The 23,446-nt window shown below is 37.0% G+C and overlaps 2 protein-coding genes across 8 annotated transcripts in view; one reads left to right on the forward strand and one right to left on the reverse strand.

Moving 5' to 3' along the window:
• LOC135687089 (major facilitator superfamily domain-containing protein 12) overlaps nt 1-5,711 on the forward strand; it is a 19,838-nt gene extending 14,127 nt beyond the window's left edge. For 2 of the 7 annotated variants that reach the window (XM_089114262.1, XM_065203544.2), the window contains exons 5-10: nt 445-537; nt 1,070-1,110; nt 1,420-1,564; nt 2,185-2,297; nt 3,689-3,819; nt 4,002-5,711. In XM_089114262.1, coding sequence (XP_088970388.1) covers nt 445-537; nt 1,070-1,110; nt 1,420-1,564; nt 2,185-2,297; nt 3,689-3,819; nt 4,002-4,333 — 855 coding nt within the window. In that variant the 3' untranslated portion in view covers nt 4,334-5,711. The remainder of the gene's footprint in view (nt 1-444; nt 538-1,069; nt 1,111-1,419; nt 1,565-2,184; nt 2,298-3,688; nt 3,820-4,001) is intronic. The other 5 variants (XR_016144965.1, XR_016144963.1, XR_016144964.1 and 2 more) reach the window with 5 other exon arrangements.
• LOC135687088 (catenin alpha) lies at nt 4,800-22,988 on the reverse strand. The gene is made up of 8 exons (XM_065203543.2): nt 19,223-22,988; nt 17,543-17,709; nt 14,030-14,302; nt 13,177-13,359; nt 12,027-12,230; nt 10,710-11,018; nt 9,372-9,585; nt 4,800-8,382 (listed from the first exon to the last, which is right to left on the reverse strand). The coding sequence occupies exons 1-8, from the start codon at nt 19,536-19,538 to the stop codon at nt 7,604-7,606; spliced, it is 2,445 nt and encodes an 814-aa protein (XP_065059615.2). The 5' UTR covers nt 19,539-22,988; the 3' UTR covers nt 4,800-7,603.
• Nucleotides 22,989-23,446: the final 458 nt, after the last annotated feature.

Raw genomic sequence — 23,446 nt, forward strand, 5'->3', positions numbered from 1 at the left:
AGTTTCTACATGCTAAACCACAATACAGGCTAATGGCTATATGATAACCCCATGTTCAAAAGGGCTTAATTTCTAAAAGGAATATATTTGTTGGCTGTTTCTGAAGTTGAGCCTTGAGAAATCTTGAAATGCTGTCCTTTTCATGAGTTCCCTCTCAAATGGTTGACTGATAGCAGAGATATCTATTTATTTTGCACTTATTGTTGTTTTCTATTGAGGAGTGGAAATAAACCCTGATAGTAAATTTTTCATATATCCAGTGGACACCATAAAATCAGTTGACAAGTATGCTGGGATAAAGGAGTTGTTTGCATTAGAATTTTTACCCAGCATACAGTTTATTCTCCGAGAACAGAGCTTTCTGATATTGTATAATTTGCTTTGCTATACTTTTTTTGTGGAATTTTGATTTCAACAACTGAATATAGAATTTTCTTTTTTCAGAAAACGATTGCAATTATTCCTCTTGTTATTTATGTGAGTGGGATATGTGCAACTCTTGCTACCAAACCAATGGCTTCTTTCTGTGGTTTAAAGGTTTGTTAAACATTTTTTACAATCAGCTACTCAAACGGATCCTCATGATAGGCTGATAGACAAATACAAAAATGATGTGATGTTGGAAACTGGTGCAAATTTTTCCAAGTGTAGCAAAGACCTTGTGGCAGGGGTGGACACTTGGTCAAATATTGGGGACAAGTCTATTGTTTTGAAAAGATGCTTAGTAAACTTCAAATTGGGCTGCCATATTTATATTTTCACTTTTTACTCTTGCATGGATTTATAGTCTTTCTTTAATTTTTTTCCAATTGTTATTTGCCTGGCAGCCATCTTTTTGGCCCAATGCAACAATTTCTTCTAATTTGCTTTGTTGGTCTTTTTGCAAATAGCTAGTTTGTCATTCTCCAAATAGGATGATTATAATGTTGTTTTTTTACGAAACAACAAAACAATTTTATGCCAAATTCTCATTCTTGTAGTCCTGATAATAAACCTGTTTGAAAAGTTGGTCTAATTCACAACCTCTCAGTTTAAGAATCATTTGAAGTTGCTTAAATTCACATTTCAGATTACATACTTTGTTGGACTTCTTCTAATTTTTGGATCAAGGTCAGTACATTTTATTTTAATCAGTTGTTATAAATTTAAACTTCAGTGTTTTTGCTTTGGGAGAAGTGTTTTTACTTGTTTGGGCTGGTACCATCAACAAACCATCTTCAATCTTCATCTTCAATGGTCTACTCTTAAAGGTTTAACAACCAATCTGGAGCATAATAAAGTTAAAGGAAAATTAACTCAGAAGTAAGATTAATACCGTTTCCATCCAGCACTCCAATTTGTTGATTTCCACAAAAAGTGTATCAATTTATCAATTTAACCCTGAAACCATAAAACCATGAAATGTATCAATTTTTCTAGCATTTGGATTTGGTTTTTGGGTGGCCTTCCGGTTGGTGACAGACAAGGAGAGATGTATGGAGCTGCTGTTGTGATAGGTTTTGGATGCTCAACCCTTCTTGTTACATCCTTGGCAATGACTGCAGAATTAGTTGGAGATAACACAGTATGTTCAATATTTTCATACAAGCTTCCAAAGAATTAAATCTTCAGAAAAGTGCAAATGATTTTTTTCATTAGGTCTGTTGTTTGAAGATAGTTTCTTAGTTTGATCTTGTTACTTTCTTATGAAACCTCTGTGGAGAGATTACAAGTTTGTGAACTTTGAGGTTGGTTTCTGTTACCTAAACCTGCATACTAGCGTTCCAGAAAACAGTTCTATGTCCTTAATAAATAGATGACCAATATAATAAACAGTTCAGATTTTTTATGTGTAGTTAGTCAACTTTTTTTCTATTTTGATATCTCAACTACAAGCAGAAATAGCTGTTTTTGTTTACAAAAATAACAAGTAAATAAAAAGTTTATACCCAGATGTGGATCATTTTCTTCTGATGCTCCTGCAAGCACAAACCAATACCCCACCCAGCCTTCAAATTTTTTTTACAATTTTTAAGGACCTGTTGCCTTCAAGTAAGAGATATTTCAATGATAAAACAAAGCTAAAGTCTGCAACATATAATTCAAAAATAGAGAAGTGGGTATTTGATATAATACATATCACAACCAAATTGTGGGTCCAGTTTACTTTAGCTGCCCCTTTTTAAATTATACCTTGTTCCTTAGTCTACAGGTGCCTTCATCTATGGTGCAATGAGTTTCTTTGACAAAGTTGCTAATGGTATCGCTGTCATGGCTATACAGAAGCTTCACCCTGGCACTGATGCCACACCGGGCGGGTATGCTAAAAATATTGCTTATCGTTTTAAAGCCATAACCTGCTGATGATTCTGTTATTCTTAATCCATATGAGTATAAAATTCTTTGCTAGAAGAGCAGGCACTCCTAAACATGTACCAGATGTTCATGATGATAAAGTCCATAAAAACCTAGAAACAGATCAGCACTTTCAAGTTTCAAATATTTTGAAGTTGTCTCCGTATAAACGTTTATCAGTGGCCAATTCTAAAAAAGAGCATGTGTATGTAAACAAATATACAAATAAGACTTCTCATCACTGACCAATATTTTACTGTGTTTGGAAACAGGCATCACACAACTTTTTGTGACACTGATTTGTGTTCCATTGATTTTGTCCCATTGTAACTTGATGCAGTTGTTATACACCATGATTGGTCAGCTGTGATTACATGATTCGAGGCTAAAATTTTAGAAAATTTTTACACCTATATCAGCTGCTATCGGAGCATAGCATCGTGGAGTAACTTTTACTCTTGAGCATTTTTTGGTAGCAGTTACAATACCACCCTTCCTTGATGGCACACACGCATACATTCATTCACCTGCATTTCTGGTTCACGCTACCGGCCAATTTTGCTGCTACGCAAAATTCCTTAAATATCCTGCGTAAAATTCGCCAAATTTTATAATTTGCGGATCTTTGCGGAGGTGTGTGCTGTTGTAAATTTCAGTGTCAATCAATAATAAAGAATTGACGAAAACCAACCCCGAAAATGTCAAGAGCGGTCAGTGCGTTTTGCTGGACAGATGGCGACATGGAGCTGCTGTGTAATATGTCAAAGTATATCCCTTAAAAGTGTCTCCGTTTATTGGATCGATTGGGAAGGAGTGAAATCTAATTCTTTAAAACCCAATTTCAAAATCCCAGAAAATTACGTAGTTCAGCTATGATCGAATTGCTTCGAAGCTGAAAACAATAAGAAGATGCTAGGTTTCGGAGCGGATTATATCAAATTCGCGCGATTATACGACGACGCACTGCTACCAAGGGATTCGGGAAGTGTTTTTCGCCATTTTTGCCCCACTAATCAGAGCATCCTGTACCGGATCCTGTCCCCTACCAAATCTGAAAGTCTCTCCGGTCCGGTAGCAATCCGGTATGAATGGCACTTAAGTTGTAGCTGATAATTATTGTTGGTGATTTTTGACAATCAAAAAATTGTTCTTTGAGAGAATAGACGATATCTTTATTTAGCAATTGGAGGGAGAAAAATTGTTTAAGATTCAAGCTATCCTCTTAATAAATCTTCGTGTTCCATACCACGCCTGAAGCCAAAGCCTCCCAGCCCCAAAGCCCCGAAGCCCCGAATATGCTTCTAGAAAATCCTATTCATTTGAAATGCTCGTTCTATCCAATTTTCCTTTGCAGAGAGACGAGATGCCCAACCTGTGCCCATTATTACCGCGTTGTAATGTCTTGTTTGCCCGGTGGCGCTGCCTTTTGTGCTATGCTGATTCTCGCAACTCTCGCAAAGTCCAAAATTGGTTCAACGAGAAGCAGTGAGTTACTTTTGAAATATATTCTAATTACCCTGAAAGCTTTTCTTAGAAAATCATCAACCTGTTTGGCTTTGTTTATTGTTTTAAAAGATTTCGATAATAACAGTCTTAGTATTTTGTTGGTTTTTTTCATATCAACTTTATTCTAATATTGATTTTTGCATTTTGCTTGATTTTTGTAGAGAAACCAAAGTGTAAGAATGAAAGCAACAGTGCCTATGGCAGTATAAAAGATTGTTCCCCGAAACACAACGTGAATGGGGACCCAAATTCAATCCACGATAGAGCTGATAACTCTAGCATCTTGGGAACCCATGCCTCTTTGCTTGGATGTGGGGCTCTTAATGATGATACCGAGGCTAGCCCAAAAGAGCGCGAGCTAGACGTGTGCGCTGAAAATTGCAAATGCAAAATTTGCATAGATCAAGAGAGTGGTCAACTAACGAGTTCCTATCCCAGGGTTCAAACGGAAGAAAATAGACCGTTATTAGAAAATAACCAATTAAGAGTATGATGTTAGTTAGTACTTAGCATTACTGATCGATTCCCTGTTAAAAACTACATAGGCCTATCTGGTACAAATAAGGCGGTACAAAGAAATCAACAAATTTGGTACAAAGAATTTTGCTAATTTCTTTCGATAAGGGGCTGGGGTACAACATATTTTGTGGGCATTTTCTAGCAAATTGTAAATGGAAGTCTTCCAGACAAACTGGCTAGGTCTACCAGACAAAGTAGGTATTTTTTCGAGTAACGGAGTAATGTTTTTGGTCTACCAGACAAAGTAGGTATTTTTTTCGAGTAACGGAGTAATGTTTTTGGTCTACCAGACAAAGTAGGTAATTTTTCGAGTAACGGAGTAATGTTTTTTGGTCTACCAGACAAAGTAGGTAATTTTTCGAGTAACGGAGTAATGTTTTTTGTATTTTCTATGTCTAAAAAGTTGTGATGTCAATTTTTGTGGATTTTCTCCACATATCCTAATTTTATGGTTAACCACTTCCTCTCGGAACTCAAACAGTAAATCGAAAGAAATTTTAGAATATTAATGTTTTTTCATTTATCTACATATGAATCTTGCGATTTGTCTTTACTGAACAGGCATTCAATCTAACCGTGTGGGTAATTTTTCATAATTTATCAAACTGATTGATGATATTCGACAGAATTGTTTGTGTAATATTTTTAGAAGAATTGTCATCTTGACCAGATATTGAATATTTGCTACAGAAATTTTTGGGGGTTTGGTAGATAGCAAACATTTGTAGTAATTCTTCAGAATGTGTATTTGTAAACATGTTTTACAGTAATAAATCATTAGCCAACTTGCATCCAGACTCTAACCCTCCTTCGTAATGGCTAGTGTCTGCACGCAGGCAAGTAGATTTGTTATTGAAGGCTGATGTTACAAAAAAAATATTTTAAAGTTACAAAAAGAAACGAAAGGGCTGAATCTGCTCTCAAACAATAAGAAAGTTTATATTTAATTTACCTAGTAATGTTTTGGAACACAGAATAAGAATATTATGTGTTTTGCGTTTATTCTTATTCGTAATCCTTTTTTGTGTTTTGGACAGTCTAAAAATCGAATGACTTGTTTTCAATGGCTGATGTATCAGGAATAGTTTTTTTATAATTTAAATTGTCGTAAAGCCTTTAGTAAAAGTACACAAATTTATCAAGCAACGATAGGCGATAGAAATACTATTGTTATAATTCAGTAAAAATAGATTATCTTAAGACCATCGAACTTTCTGGCTTCCGATATTCATAAACGAGCTTCTCGCATAGTGAGGAACCTAGTTTATTCTTGTCTTTGCCTTTTGCGAAGAAAACCTGTTCAGATATTGTAGGAAGTGGGATCAGAAATAGGAAAGAGGTATAAAATCTCACTTTGGGTGATTTCCGCGGTGACATCTTTGGATGATTTCCGCGTTTAATTCTAAATTAATAAAACCAATCTCTTTTGTTAGCGAATATGGGTCTAAATCTAGATGTATGTTCCCTTTTTGTGATTATGGAATCGTAACTTTTCAGCTGTGCACAGGTTGCCAATCAAAGTTATCAAGTTGAAGAGGCGATTTCTATTTTGACTCTCATAAAGTCCATTTCCAGAGCTAACTTAGAATTTAAAACTGCAACAACACAAGGAATTCTCAGTTCGCTGTTCAGATATTTCATAGGATTTTGCTCCACTAAGAAAAATTTGCTGTCAATTTTTTTATTATTTTGCTAAGGTATACATCGTTCTGTTTTTACGGAAGTCTGTGTGTTAGGAAACTTTTCAATTGCAATTGGTGGAAAGAGGCTTAGCTCTCATACAAGGTAATTGAAGAGATTTTTTCGTACCATCAACGTGCAACAACCAATTTGCTATTCGTACCATCAACATGCAACAACCAATTTGCTAAGGCTATTGCGTTAGACGTTAATGTCAGATTAAACCTCAATCACAAAATATAGATAAAGAGAAAATGGAAAATTATCTACCTTTTTTAGTGCCTCTATCAAATCAAGAGAGTAGATACCCTCGAATTTTGCAGGGAAATTAACTTCAATAAGAACGAGAAACTTCAAGGCTGTATATAAGAAAGTCAACAGTCAAAATAATTCAGACTAGATTTGTCGCTGAGTGCCCCAACGCATCATTTGACAAGTTTCAGCAACCGCCAAAAATATATTCAAGCCAATGTATATTTGTTTAAACAGGATCAAAGAAATTTATGAGAAGTAGGCAAAGAGTAGTTACGCTTCAATAGAACAGTATAGTTTGTAGCAACATACCTCGTAAAATACTGACTGTAAGTAACTAGATGTAGCAATTTTATTTGTCAAACGAAACTTAAGGTATAGCAATCTGATACTGGTTTTTGATGATGGTTTGTCAAGACTGGCCTATACCAGTTCAGAACTAAAAAGTCTTCCTAATCTTATCAGTGATATTGAATATATTCTTAAACAGGGACGAGTATTTGATAGTAATTGTGACGAAGCATGCAAGTAGGAAAACAAATATAAAAGATAATTCAGTTTCTCTTCTTCTTCGATATTCTTTTACTTAACTATATAACGTCTTCTGCTACCTATTGAGAAGCGTTTTGCATTTAAATCTAGGACATCGGCAGACTGGTCAAAATACAAAAGGAGAGAATAAAAGATTGCCTCTTTTTCTAATATGGGCTTTCTTATTTCTTGAAAGCAAAACATATGAGCAAACATCTTTCTATTTATAATAAAGGGATAAATTCTCTAGAAGAAACATAATAAAAATTATATCTAAAAAGCAGCTAATTTAAGTGTACCGATGAATGAAATACGTATATTAGGATAACGCATTTGAAACGAAGGGGCCTTCCAAAGTATTGCACAAACATTGCTTATAATGGCCCCGGCTCAGATAATGGCGCAGCTAAGCAGAAATGGCTGTTAAAGATAACTCTTATTTGCATACCATACGGCGCATTTGCCTCTAGCTTATATGATCTTTAAAGAATCTTGATGAAATTTTCGTTACTTTCATATTAATTGCAGAGGATTTTTTGGGTTTTAAATCAAAATGAGCGTACGTCAATTGACGCTTAAACTGAATGAAAATTGAATTGTATTTTAGATGTCCTTTTCTGTTTAGCTTTATTCAGGAAAAGGCAGGGAGGGAACGAATTTTTAGTAAGTTGGTTTAACCCCAAGTAGGAAACCAATCTTGTATACGAGCTTTGAAACGATAAATGTTCAAAAGGTGACTTTCAGTATAACCAAGCATCAAGCTGATCTAATTCATAGGTTTTCATAGGCTGGTTTCTTTGCCTTTTGATACATGATTACCTCGTATTTCCATGGCACTGTGTGTGCCCCAAAGGCGTCCGCCTATTCCTCCTAGACGGGCTATTTCCATAACATCTCTATCAAAATATTCATCATCGGGGGATTTTGAGCTAAATGATTCCGACCTTCCATTGGCACCATTTTCAACAGGGATTTTAGCCTCTTTAAATTCAAAATCGGGCTGTTTGAACTGGTCCTTATCCAGTAAGGCACTGCAAATCGTTTGAATTCCTCTATATACGAGTCTTAATGAGTCAACTATGACAGTGTGGTTCTCATCGCTGCATTTTGAATGTTTTCCTTTGCTGGTACTTGAGAGGAAATTGGCGAGTTTTGGAGCAATGTTCACTTGCATATCTGAGACTGCTAGCTGCAAATCTTCAAAATCGTGTCCGAGGTATTTCTTCCCGGAATTGAATGATCGAAACCTCCGTCTGGGGTGAGGAGAATATGGTTCAGCCAACTGGGAGCATGCTCTTCGAATTGGCTGCGGAGTGAATGTCTCAGAGGGATTCAGCCCGTTTGCCTGTTTTTGTGGCTGTGGCGTGTACGTGCGCGTTGCTCTCGTGCAATATTGTTCAGTAATGCGCTCGAGGACATTCCCAATGTTATCAGAATACACACTGCTTTCATCGGAGATAGGGATAACATCAGAGCCACTCTGAGGAAAGTCTTCACTTGACGAGGAGCGCGATCTGGGTGCAAATGAATCCGTTGTACTGTCCCACCAATAGCTGTCATCTTGAAGATCAGAAAAAATCATCAATATAGTTTTTATCATAATAAGTCTCTTGAGGCGGCAAATTAGATTCGAAGGAAACAGTGAGATAATTGAGCTGAAATTCATTGCTTATAATAACAACAGAGAATTAAGGCTGTGTTTACACGGGGCCGGTCAAAAATATGGTCCATATATCGTCCATATTTTCAGCAAAACAAACAATAAGCAAAAGCTACAAACGAAAAATCTAACCAATGACCTTACCCAACAACGATACATTTACACGAAGCCGTTTACACGAGGCCACTCGCGAACTGAACCGGCCAAGTGTCAAGAAGGACACTTTCCTAGGTGCCTTAAAATTTGCACGCCTAAGCGACCTAATTTGAGGTCGTTTAGTCGGCCCCGTGCAAATGCAAAGCCTAAGTGACCAAATATTTGACCGAACAAATATTCGGCTGGCCCCGTGTATACGCAGCCTAATAAGTCGTATTCCAAAAATCTAGAAAAGTTCTCTATGCTACCGGAGCATCCGGATGCAGGTCATGTACAAGCTTCGAACAGTTCAAACATTGTTTTCTTACACTTGACGTCACGAGGGGAAATCATAGGCTACATCAACGATCTAAAAATGATAGAAAAATCTGTTCAATCATGTGGTTTATTGAAGGCAAACAATGCCAGTGTTTTTGCTGCATTATTGAAAAGCAATATATTTCATGTTGAGCCGATTTTGTGGTGAGTGATCTTCAATAATACAGAAGAGAAAACTTCGGCCACAAAGTTTGCTCAACCAGCTGTCTACAGACTGCAAATACTTCATCTTCGGGTTCTTCGTTGAGAATGAGGGAACACAATTAAAAAGCTTCCGATTTTACTAAATGGAACACGAAGCACGAAGCAGCCTCTTTTTGTTACAAAACAAAGCGAAAACGAGGTTAATTCATTAAACAATACAATAAAATTAATAAGCGTCTATAATAGCTATGTCTCTTACATACAAACGCACCTGGTCCATTGACTCCATAGTTACAAAAATCCTGCGATTGCTTTGTATCAGTTGATTTATCCGGCACCCGAAGCAAATGACTTTTATTGCCTAAGGTACTGTTACTGACACTTTTCATTGCCTTCTCAAGGGTGTTGACATTTGATCTCCAAGAGGCTTTGCAACTTGTCAACTTCCTTTTCGAGTTTACCAGAACTTCAGATGTTGCTACGACCTAAAAGATTCACGAGAGAATTATTCAAAAAAACTCTTCAATGCAGCAGACAATTTGCTTAATGTACCAGTGGATGATACTACACGATGATAAACAGTTTCATCAAGTCACATCTGATAAGAAAACGGCATTAATTAGAAACGTCTTCAAAGACATTATCCATGCTGATAACAATCAAGATGTAGAATTCTGAAAACTGTTTATTTTCATATAAATAATTGATATCTTTTCTAGTTATAAGTAAGTATTCCAAGGTACCTTTCATTAAACAGAACTTCTCTTACGAGCAAAATTTTCATTCAGTTGTTAAAATTTCATTCGGTTATGTGCTCAGAACTACTATCAACTAAAGCTAGTTGGCTTGATCGCGATTGATACCATATTTCAAGAAGACGAAAATAATCTTTGCGAAAGTCTATTCTCAAAGATGAAGTAAGCGAAGAGTCGACTGGAATCCCGAATGACTATCAGCACCTTGGAGGCACCTTGCGGCTGTCAACATAAACAATTCTGTCAAATATTGAGAAGTTGGCCAAGGACATGCAGCATCAAGTTGCGCATTACCTTCTTGTAACATACTGAACATGTACTTTACATCTATCTTTGTATATACGTACAGCTTCCACGTTACAGTACATTTACCGATAAATACAATTTTATTGATTAGATTAGTAGTTAGGTAGAATTGGTATATGTAAAAAATTATACTTTATTTTGAGTTGCGGCTCTCGTATGCATTTCTGAAGTAAAATTTGGCCCCCTTGTTTATAAAGGTTGCCGACCCCTGCTTTAAAAGCATTTTGCATATCTCCCCTTGCACATTTTGGTATTTTAGTATTTCTGTATGCTAATAAACATTACCGGTCTTTCATAAAGCGTTTGATACCGTATAGGCAGAGTTGCACACGTTTTTGATGTATAGAACAGAACGGTTCGATGTTGTTACTATGAGTTTCAGGCTTCATGAGGTCATCGGGCAGAGGTTCCTATATGCTATATATTAATTTCTGTATATTTCAACTTGCAATAGGTTTGCCTTCGACAGGCACTGAATGTTTTACCAAGATTTGCAAGAGCAGTTTATAATAGAAATAGAAAAAACGGTACACAAATGAAAACAGTACCTCTCTACGTATGTAGCTAAGTCTCTTCACTGCCCCGTCAATGTTTTTCTTCATTCCCTCGTCTTCTGATAGAGATGTTGTCAGTCTGGCTACCTCTTTCATGTATTCCACATACTCATGAAGTGAGTAGTACTCCTCTTTGTTCAAAATAGCACCGGGGCTCAGAAACTTTTCCATTCCTTTGTACTTGGATGCAATGTGGTCAAGAAGCGAATTGAGAACACTCTTTCGTAAGTCTTTTGTCGCTTCTCGAGCCATGCCTACGATTGTCTGACGCTGCAGCTCATTTTCATCAAGAATATCGCTATCCTAAGAAAATGATGTCGACAAACATTTAAAAATATATTTTCACTGCTGCTTCTTAAAGAGAGGCTCATAGAAAATGGAGAAGGAAAGGAAAAAATATGTAAGTAGCCTCTATCGATGTACTGAATGAATCTGAATAAGCTGAATGAATCCGAACTTATCTGGATAAAACTGAATGAATCTGAATCTTAATGAGTCTGAATGAATCTGAAAAAAACTGAATAAATCTTTGTAAATCTCAATGAATCCAACTGACCAGTAGCGGCCACAATACATTTCGAGGTTTGGTACTAAGCCTCGGTGCTCTCCATATCCAAGCAGCCTAATCCCTCCCCATGGCATCACCCAATTCACTTGGGTTGCCAAACTCAGACTATGGTTACATATACGGTGATTTAGATAGTTCTTGAAGAACTCAGCGACGGGATCCTTGAAGTCAATAACTTACTTGATTTAAGTGCAACGACAAAGTTCTTTCAGTGCGAATTCGAGGGCTCTGACGATTTTTGCAAAACAATAGAGCTTTTTTCGAAGTCTTTGTTATGGGTGTTAAATTTTCTCTTGCTCCCACTTTCCAACCTGTGTCGGAGCCCATGAAAATAGCTAATTGTTATTAGCTATGATCAAACTTTGTTGACAACAACAAATTCACTTAATTGGAGAAACAAAATGTTTGGTTCGTCCTCTATCATTAAATGAGGAAACATTCAAGCAAATCTCCTGATCATACGCCCCTTTTTAACAAATTGTCAGCTCAAATATCGAGCATTGAATACTGAGTAGGCTAAATGATGATCTTGATATTCATCTTAAGAACATAAGATTGACTTTCCAAACAGACTATCCGTTTCCTGTTGCCAAAAATGTCTTTATCAAATCTAACGTGATTGGAATGGAGTGCTCTTAATTCTTGCAATTTACCAGCTTTGCATTCAAGGCATGCCGGTATGCTGCAAAACAAATAATATTGAGACACTCTAATGAACTTAAAGGGAAAGAGAATCCACACACCGCATCAGTATTCTTTGCGATCGAATTCTTCACTGTATCTGTAGTCTTGAAGCATGACTGCAACAATGTTGACCTTGTCTTCTCCTTCACTCCACTCAAATCAGCGACAACCGCAGCCTCCTTGATTACTTTGTTCAAGGCTCTTTGCACTTCAGTACGAATGGCCATGTCCGAATAGACACAGGAACAAACGTCAATTTTTTCCTAAAAAATTGAAACAGAGGCCACATCATGTTTTGCCGCCAAACTTTGCCGCAGGAAATTCTTCACCAGAAAGGCTTGTCATTCTTATATCAGTTGGCGTATAGCAGGAATTAATGTCGTTCATTATCATACGTAATTATTATGCAAACCTCGGTTTCGTTTGTATATAAAAGTTAGCCTTTTGTATAGTAATTCAGTCAGTGATTAACCTCAACACGAGTCGCTCGCTTTTTGTCTTCACTCTCAATTCGTTGACTACTCGAAGTGACAAGGGTTTTAGAGGAAGTATAAACTATAATAGGTCTAGTTGTGCCTATTACTTTGAGTAGTCGTCAGAGCGAAGAGCAAACAGAAATATCTCGCGACTCGTAGCGAGAATATAAACTGACTCATCATTCTTAATTAAACAAAGGTTATATACAAATGAAAGCGAGGTTAGAATATTGCGATGTGTTAAACAGTCCTACTACAGGCGGGGGGGGGGGGGGGGATATAACCTCCTGGAACCACCTCTGATCTACACGAGCAATGGTTTTTCCTAATAAGCCACAAATGAAAAAATCATTTCTCTGAAAACTTCGACTTGATATCCAAGATAGATGTCATTAAAAACGTAAGATAAGTTAAACTAGAGGAAATGTTAAAAGAAAAAGGGGCAAGAAAGGGGAAAAGAATGCATTGTACTTTCAGTGGTTTTCTGGCATTTAAATACAATATCAATGCCTCTACATTATATAGTAACAAAGCAAAGCATACTCTTTCTTCAAAAATTACAAACACATTATATCTTCTCCAGGTCAATCTAATTGAAGCACCATGCAATGCCATGCACAGGGTTTCTCCCTTTACTTTAAAAATTTCTCATCTTTAGACAAAACTTTTTGCTACAAATATAATTTGTTTATACCTTCTCTACTTTTCAAGATAATTTTCTTGAAAAACTCACGTCAATATTTGATAAAGCCTCTGAAAATCTGAAAACATCAACATCGGGTGGCTGGTGCTGCGATGAGGGGGTGCCAGCCTTCATAAAGTGAGTGATAATATCATTTATGACCCCTTTGACGTCATCTTCGTCGCCTGGGTTCGGGTGTAAGACATTTGAAATAACGTCAGTTGCACCAATGACCTAGAGAGAGAGAGAGAGAGAAAGAGTGAAGCGGTGTTTAGAATTAGCACTGATGAAATGACGGCGATCAAAGGAAATGTTTTTACAAACTAAAGAAAAAGGGGAACAAACATATATATGTGGGAATAAACATATATGTGACCTACAATTAAATGACACCTCGCCCTTTCTAAAACCCCTGATTCGGCTTCTCTTAACCATATCTTACTCTAAAGCACTTGAAAATTTATATTTTTCCAATATGGCACTTCTTAAGGGGACAAATATGCCACTGAAATCAGGGGTACTCTTGAACGTAGCAAAACGTTTTCATCTATGTATAAGGCTTGTATGGTATCTTTTTCTATATTTTTAATATCACAAGTCCTAATCATTCTTATTGGGGAGAAGATAAATACATGCATATTGAATTATCTTAATAGAGGGCCCGTTATAGGTTCACAGTCACGAATCTATTTCTACGCGCGGCCCATGGATTTGCCTTTTTTGAACACCCTTTAACAGGCCCTCTAAATATTTCTTGCGAATCACCGCTTGCCGCTCATTCAAAATACATGCATATTCAAAACAATCAATCTCTCTTGAAATGACCTTTGCTATCGATTTGAAAATATGCAAATTCTGTGAATCTATTACATTTTGTGATAAACTTGCAAGAAAGTGAACGAACCTGTTGCAATACGCCGTAAAAATCGTTCCTGATATCTCTAAGGACTGGCTCTTCCTGTCCATATTTTTTTGGAGCGGCCTCCAAAGTGACACCTGTCCTCCGCAGCGTGTCACATGCTGCCTCGAGGTTTCGCGATCTTTCAGGGTCACTCATATCTTCAATATCACTTGTCAGGTTTGTGACAGTAAGTAAATCCTTCCCAAGCCTTTTAAAACTTTTTATCAAATCTTTGGTGTTTCGGGACAGGTCAAGATCTGCTAACTTCCGATCAACCTAACGTTAAAATATATAAAACAACATCAAAAGTCATTTTTTCTAACAATAACTTACAACCCTGCCAAAATTTTTGAAACAGTGATGTCAATTTTCAAAGGCAATTCCACCATCCCCACTTGAAAACAATGCTGCTTAATTATATGATACAAAAGAGGAGATAGCCAGCAACTCATTTTTTTTGTAATTTGCATGATATATGTCTTATTTGTGGGGAAAAGGATCGAAGTCATTTTGGCAGGCATTGTACAAGACTTCAAGAATACATCACGAGCAAGGAAGCATTTCTTATAAAGAACCTGGCGCTCCATTTTGGAGACTCCCCTGTTTACGATATAAAGGTCAGATACAAATGCTGCTTGATGAAAGAACCTTTCTTTATTGTTGCCTTAAGTCACAAAACATATCCTTGAGGATAATTTGCAGGTTACTGTCTTGATAAAAATTTCCTTTCATCATTTGTGGACTTTTGCCGTCACAGACAAAACTGTACAACTTTTTTACGAAAACGAGCTCTGTTTTCCCTTTCCTTGTCAAAGTCATCTACGTATGTATCAAACAGGCCTTGAATACCGCATATGTTGACAAAAGCACGGTAAGTAGAACCGAAAAGGTAAGCTTTAGTTTTTCATTAATCCTTCTTTACAAATGAATGACGGTAGACCAAATCTTCCGTAGAGCAAAAAAGCAAGAAATGAAATGTATGAACCTCTTATTGGAGACGAGATGAGTCTCGGATACTAGTAAGGATATCTAGCCCCATGATGGCAGCCCAGCAATGTCCATTTCTTAATTGAATAACTAGAAGATATTTTTAATTCTGTTCCCGATCATATTAAATCTATTTTTAAGGTAAATCTATATTTAAATCGATATTTAATGTGTGAGGATATTTAAGGTTGTACAAATATCTTGACAATAAAAAGAATAATCAACAAATATGTAAAAAGCGGTCTCAGTGCGTTCTTTTTATTACGATTTCCGTCAAATTGGCCTATTCATCATAATACGAAGTATTTTGCATCTTCGTCTTAAATACTATTGTCGTTCCTTCAGTTACTTTCTTTAAATTATCTTTAGAAACTCTTAACATAGACATATATTGGTGGCCGTACTCAGGCACCGCGGAGCGTTGAGAAAAGTGGGGGGTCTAAAAGAAGTGGGTGGAGGGGGGCTAAAACTGATAAAAAGAGGCTTTTCTGGTAGTTTGATACTTAATATTTGGCGCTTTTTGCAATAAAGTGGGAGGACTAAAGCCCCCTCAGCCCCCCCTGCTCCGCGGTGCCTGGACTTCACTGCTAGCTGGAAGAAAATTTCTATTTCCTTGACTTCTTTTGCAAATGATCACAAAGTCTAGAATGCGTGTTTTTTTGTAAATGTGCATGATATCATGAGCAGCAGAGCTCCGTCTTGCGATTACGTTCATATCCATTAAATTAAGATTAATTTAATGATTGATGATGTTAACTGATGCAGACTGACTGCCAGTCCAAAATGTTTCCAAGCATTAACTCTTTAACAAGACCTTGGCCTCACTCTATTCATCCCATTAGATTGCAGAGCAGATATCATAAACCAAGTCAAATTTTACAAGATTTGTCTGCTTTTTAACTGGATTTTTATAAAATAAGAGCTCTGGGAAAGAAATAGAAAATGCTCTGAATAATTAAAAGCTAAAGTATTGTCAGGTTGTTAACTTGAGTTAGGACAGAAATATAATCTTGAATGTAGAAATATGTTAATTATGACATGAAACTGAATAAAGTTAATCAAAAGCATTGGATAGAAGAAGAGAGCCACTGAAATAAAGAGTAGGTTTATGAACAGTGTTCTGAGTTTCTTCTTTCTGCATTTTTCCACTAATGGTCCTTTAGAATTTTAAACCTTTGCTCTGATGGTGCTGTGAGGATGTGAGTAACGAGAGACTGGAACGAGAGTCTTCGTTGTTGTGATTAGTGAGCGAGAGAGAAGAGACGGAAGTCGAAGCGGAGATATAGGTTGAATAGGTAGCAGAAGATGTTATATAATTAAGTAAAAGAATATCGAAGAAGAAGAGAAACTGAATTATCGTTTATATTTGCTTTCGTTCTTGCCTGCTTCATTACAGTATAAAGCAAGGACCATAATACATAATACAGTATATAGCATAATACAGACTGAGAGAGCAAAAATGTTTTATTTGGAGGGGGGGGGGGGGGGGGGGGATTAAACATGCTGAAAACCAAGAGCCGGCTGTTTTTGGTATAATTGTAAGTACATTTTGGAAATTATTGGGTGGAATAAACCCCTTGTAGCCCCTTGCAACCCCTTGTAGTGGTCCCTTGCACAAAGCGTCAGAGGCGACAGAAAAGCGATTTTATACCCCCTTGAAAGCTTTTTCTCTTCTAAACAAAGAATTATGAGACATCCTTAGATAACGATCTTAGATCATGTGACCTCATAATGATTGTCAAAAGTAGCATAGCTTCAACCATAATCTATATACTATGCCTTGACATTGCTTACGGCAACCAACCATTGTTAATACTTCATTTTTTTATAAACTGGACATAAACTTATGAAGCTTCCAAACCAACCAATACTTATTGTTGAAAACAATGTTATAACCCTCTCCTCTTGGGTTGTCTTTTTTATACAAGTTTGGTACAAGTTTTGGCAAATATCTTAAAGCACTGCCTTTTTTGCACTTAAAACTGTTGGCTGTCACTACAATGACGAAATGAGAGGCGTGTTCTGAGGCTATTTTCAAACTTGTATCACGCTGTACAGCCCGTGTTTAAACAAGGAAAATAGCAAATGAATCTTTTTGACTAGGCAAAAATGACACAAACATTTCTTGGTAAGAAAGAAATCTTAAGATGTGCAAATATCATTTCATCTTTCTGTAAATGACTTTTCAAGATATCTCCTATTTGAAAATGTTTCTTACAGCAAAGTTCCAAGACTGCGTGTAGGCTGGAAACACCTCAAAACAGCACCTTCGTCGGTCATTCCTTAGAAAATGAATTATTGGAAAATGGACCAAAAATAAGAAGAGCTTATATCAAATTGTGGATTAGAAATAGCTTGAAAAACACCGAGAAAACCCTGAATCAAAAATAGTTCTCCTGATTTAGAATTACGATTTTGCGTTTTAGCAATAGGCATTCTTTTTTCCCTAATAGATTTCAAGGTTATGGTAAAGGTTAATAATTAGTAGGACCCGTCTTTAAGGAACTGTCTATTAGAAATTGTCATTACCTGCTTTAAAGAAGCTTGAAGTCTCAGTGCATCGGCAATATCTGCAATATACAGCATTCTGGTAACTCCACTAAGCAAGGCATCAGCAGCTCGTACTATGTCTTGACGCTTTGTGGGTGAACAAGGAAAATTGAAAAAGTCAATTGCGGTTGTCTGTAGCTTTGCGCCTAAACGAAGATTAAAATATGATATTTATAAATTTTTTAACACAAATAAGAACATCCACGGGGTATGAACAACAATATATAAAATAAATATACATGACACATACGTTCAATAACAGAATTCAAGATGGACTGGTGCACTAAACAAAGAAGCATTCTTATATTATTTTCATTCTGCATTGGATATTATATTCTTGCCATTATTTTCAATTCCAATCGCATCTGCATGACACACCACACAGGTGTACTGGACGGAAAGTAGCTCCGAAAAGCTCCGAAACTGACCTGCGCCTTCTAATGGACAGAGGAACGAGTATTACTGTAGCAAGCAAAAACAGGCTGATTGAAATGGCAATTATTTCACAGGGGCTCAAAAACAAAAGGCACACCGCGAAAGGTACGGCCAAGAGAAAGGCAAAGTAAATACAACTACAACTATGAAATAATTTAAAAACTTCCTTAACCTGCATTTAAATGTACGTCATATTATCTTTAGGCCTTGGTTCACGTTCAGATTTTTTTATCAGATAATGAATCTAGCAAAGGGGGGGGGGTCTCCTGGGCATTATGCTGACTTTCCTTTAGCTGAGCAGAAAAAATAAGTCTATGACACATCGAACAATGGAATATTAAATCTAATAATTGATATCTAATAGATAAACCTGAATGTGTAACAGGGACTTTTGATTAAATATGATATCAAAAACATTGCAGAAGCAGCTTTGTAATTATTAGCTGCGTTTTTGACTGAATGTACCCACTTTCTTAGCAGTGAAAGATAGCTCTATTGCTCTACTGCCGTTATCAAAGAAGCAATGTTTGTCAAGTCTTCGCTTCTTCTCAACTCTAAGCAATGAAAGAAAGTTTAATTGATTAATTAAGACACTCTCATCTTTTTGGAGAGAAAAAAGACACATCCAAATGTCTCTTTGGAGAGAAATTTAGATGGAATGGCAGTCGAAAGCCAAAGTCTGTATCGCATCATATCATCACATTCGGAATTGGTCTCGCTCAAGAAAGATTGGGTTAGATACGAGGCTGGTAAACACACCCTTGACTAGGCGGGAGACCCTGGTAAATGTTTTGTTTTAAGATTAAAACTGCAGTAGCTAAAAGCATTACATTGCATTATAATGTAGATACATAATGATAGAAAAATAAGACGGGGGTCAATTCAGGGGTTGAACAGGTATTACCATCATATTACAGTAGAGTAAACTGTAAAAATGTTAAAAAAGAAATAGCAATATGCAGCCAAACAAAGTTAAAATTTTAATGATCATTGATATTACAAATACCTGCTGAAAGGAATTACAAAGAAAGCTGTGGCTTAATCTCTGTTCAGTCTTGCTAATACGAAAACCTTGCTTTGTAGAAGCACAAGCGTATTATATAGGTTTATAAATGCCTAAAGAAGTTTATCTATTTCATCTAGCTATATCAGGGTATCACACATTCGTTTTATGTACATATATCCAGATGAAAGCAATAAGATCAACAAGAGATCGTCACATACCTAATATCTCGATATTTCGACAGGCAGTAGCCATTTCTGCTCGAACCTCTGGGTAATCAAAAGCAATGCCTCGTCCAACACGCACCAACCTAAGCATACCATTACTGATTTCCGTCATTAAAACCTCAGATTTCTTTGACCGTTTCCCTCGTCTTGGTTTTTTACGAGCCGCATCTCGCACAAAGTTCGTAACTTGGGCGTAAAGCGGCTCAAGGATAAGAGATGATCGTTTACGCCGCAACCTTGCTCGCGATGTTTTTCCTCGAAGTATTACTCTGGCAGGCGAATTATGATTGATACCACTTGCCTCTTCCATTTTCGCCAATATTTTGGTGTTTTTAAACGTAGAAAATCAAACAATCGGCATACCTACACTAGAGAAACGCCAAAAATGTTCAGACTAGTGCGATTGGCAGGTTACTTTGATAGATATAAGCCAATCCATGACATAAAATTGCCTTCAAGTGACTTTGAACACGATAATGTAAAATCTATAAAAACACAACAACAGCAAGACGTTGATCACAATCCAAAGCGAAGATATAAACAAACTATTGCAGTGCTGCCATCACCGAGCCTTGTGAACATGTTTTACGAACAGCTAACATGACACTATAAAAATAAGAATTTATATTCATAGGCACATCCTAAGCGACTTCACGAATACATGGAAATTTCTGCGGCATTATCTTGTGTAAATTCTCTGTGTTTGGATTACTGCTAAATGCAGCATGCGTCTTTAACATCCCTGAAGAATGCACAGAGGCGTCTAACTTCGGAGAAGTCGGGTTACTGCAAAAACAACAATTGATACTTGTACATCAAGCGTAATCAAATTAAAGCTTCCCAGCGAAAATAGAGACGCTTGAGAGCAGAACGGATGCAATGCTTGTGTGTAGTAGCTTGTAGATTGGCAAAGCGACGAAACGAGTTGTCTTCCTAGCCAGTATGGTGATATCTTGCAGGACTTACCGCTCAAAATGGATTAAATCTGCATCAAGAATCCGGCCCCAAGTACCTGTTTGTTCGGTGAAAGTTCAGTTCTGGAATCGAGTCATGTAAAATAAGACGGACAATGCGCCAGGGTAGAATTAATGCACTTTGTTAATTAACTTCCCTGTGAATTGTTCTTCCCTTATTTCAACTGGCTAGGATGAGAAATTTTAGCACAAATGACGTTCATGAATAATTTCTAGCATTCCTTTGTTTTTACGGCAAAAGAAATTCTCCGCTTTGCAGTTGAAACACCTGCTTCTGTCTGCAAGCTGCTTAGAATACGCTCAAATTAGTCAGGTTGTTTTAACATAGCACAGACTACGATGGAAACATTTTCTCAAAGCATTCAATTCACTTTCAAAAGCTCTCCGGATATGTCAATGGGAATATGGTTTAGTGCAGCGTTCTATTGCTAACAAGGTTGTGCTGTGAAATTAAATATCACCTCAAACGAAAAAAACATACCGAGGACAACGCAGGTAGAGGAAAGGAAGGATGGGAAAATTGCTTTATCAAGATAAACATCGGAGAACATATGCCAAATACACATCTATAAAGACCGAGATATGACCGGCTTATCGAAATGCATTCTTGTAGTCAACTCATTTACAGGCTACACGTAACTTTCCTATAAGCAGCCAAAGATAATCGAAGAATACTTCAGCGACTTCAGCACGATAAACATTAGAAAACAAATCCCTGTTATGTATCCATATGAACCGAGATATGACCGGCTTATAATAGTGCAACCGGATAGCCATTTCATTGACCGGGTACACGTAACTTTCCTATTAGCAGCCAAAGAAGATCAAAGAATACTTCAGCGACTTCAGCACGATAAACATTAGAAAACAAATCCCTGTTATGTATCCATATGACCGTTTATGACCGGCTTATAATAGTGCAACCGGATAGCCATTTCATTTACCGGGTACATGTAAACCCAGCTCTGTTATTCCAGGTGTAGGAACCACGAGATGTTGTCACATCAGGAAGAAGGACCAGGACACTGTTTGCTAAGAATAGCTACTAAGTGCCTTAAATCTAATTGAACATTAAATTAAATAATAATACCGTCCCGTCAGTTGAATTCCCGTTTTGGTGAGCATCTCCGGAAAGTAGCGAAGAAAGTACATCTTTAAGAATCCAGAATAAATGACCCGGATGCCACAGTTTCAATCCACTCTAACAAAGATAACCACAATTAGGTAATGTGGAAATCACTGGAATTTCCTACGTACCTAATAACAAAACTCAGCGAAAAAAACCCCCAAAACATATTATTTTTTAGCAACCGTAGAAAGATCAAATAAAGTATCATCAAGATAAACATTGAAAAACATATTCTTGATTTACAATAATAAAACCGGGTAACCAATTGATTTACCGGCTACAGTTGATTTCACCACTAGTAACAAATGAGAATTTGAAGGAGATTTGTTGTGTAACCGCGAAGTCTAGAAACATAAGTAAAATGTGATTGCTTTATGTGACGTAAAGCAAGGAAGAACCGAATATTATACAGCAAGAGCCTAATCGTAGAGCTGGGTATAAGAATTCGCTTTATTAACTCTCAGGACATTCTACCCTAAAGATAATTTATACATTTCCTTCAAAATCTGTTAAACTGACCAGGTTAGCGCAAAACATCGAAGTCGTTTATGATAAGCGAATTCGTTTCAGTATGATTTTTCTCTATCCTGAATGGCCCAGTAAATTGAAGTTTGGAAAACCGTCACATCGTTTCAATTCACTCCCTTGTATGACAGCAATATTGAACACTTAAGTTTTCCGCTGCATATGTTTATGCATATGCATAAATCAAGAGAATAAACAATCTGATCCCAAGAGTATTTAGAGCTGATATCGTACTCGGAGCAAGTATATTGCTTTTTGGGGCAAGAATCTGCATATTCATTAAGGCATACCAGAAACGTCTTGTCAAAGGAGAAGACAAAGAAGATATGTCTCTGAAGCTACTGCGATGGAAAGTGCTAAAGTTTCTTTTAATTGTAAGGCATGCGAAATTTCTTCTTTCTCCGCAAATATTCGGTGTAGTTTTATACGCAGTTTGCGTCGACATATAATATAACGATTAAGCTCAATGGGCTTCTTATAAGAAAAGAGTAAATAGATAACAATTACAATCGTGTAGGAATAGAAAGGTATCAGGGGGCTGTGAAAATGATCTGTAAAATATTTGTGTCAAAGTTAGTTGATGGACTGCATGGTTGACTGGACACAACCATTAGTCTGGACGTAACTCTTCGTTCTTTCAGTCACTTTTAAATGCATCTTTAATTGCAAGCAGTAAACAAACGCAAAGAGCCTTTTAATTTGAAATACGGAGGCCACCCTTCGAATGACGTGGCACTGACCGGTTGATGGCGAGAGATTGGCAGAATGTTTCAAGATCATACAGCAACTGACGATTGGCAAAAGACAATGCCTCGGATAAACAGCATCGTGTGTCTTTGGAAATCCAGCAGCGAGCCCCTTGAACAAGATCCACGACAGTAAGAAATGGACAGGCAATGCGAAAATAAACAAAGTTGAATATTTCCTACTACCACCAAGATCTGCACTAGAGGCCATTTCACCCAGGCTCGCGCCAAAGGCTGCGTCACGACCTCCACCATCCTAGTATGCAGCGGTAGACTGTCTTAGAATCGATGGATGGAATTTGGTTTATTCATTCTAGCAAAGCCCTTTTTTACTATATACGCTTTGTAAAAACACTTAGATAAGCTCCTCTTTTTGTATTATAGAAACCATGGTGTAGCAAAAAACCTTGACAGAACTTGGTGACCATTTACATCTGTCATGATCAAGATGAAAACCTAGTAAGAATGCATCATGGAAGATCAAAATCGCTTTGCTTTCAGAAAGCGGGGTTCAACAAGGATGCATTATACTTCCCCTGCTGTTCAATATTGCTAGACGAGGTCAAGACGTAAGTAGAAGAAACTTTCGAGGCTTATTTTTTGTGGACTCTCTGCTCCAGTTCAAGTGGGTCACACGGTCTGAAAAACTGAGATTAACGACAAGGCAGTAGCTTGAAGAAATGGCAAAACGCCATAAGGTAACAAATGCGCACATAGTGTAAAGAATGAATGGCAGTATGATTGCAATAATGATGGTTCGATTTAAACATCACATTTGATCAAGGTTTGAATTGATTGCTAGACGTGAACTTCATTTCTTAATCAAGGTAAAGAAACATCTGCA

This window comes from Rhopilema esculentum, chromosome 20 (genome assembly GCF_057945365.1).
Source record: "Rhopilema esculentum isolate cy_ngs chromosome 20, ASM5794536v1, whole genome shotgun sequence".
Taxonomy (NCBI): domain Eukaryota; kingdom Metazoa; phylum Cnidaria; class Scyphozoa; order Rhizostomeae; family Rhizostomatidae; genus Rhopilema; species Rhopilema esculentum.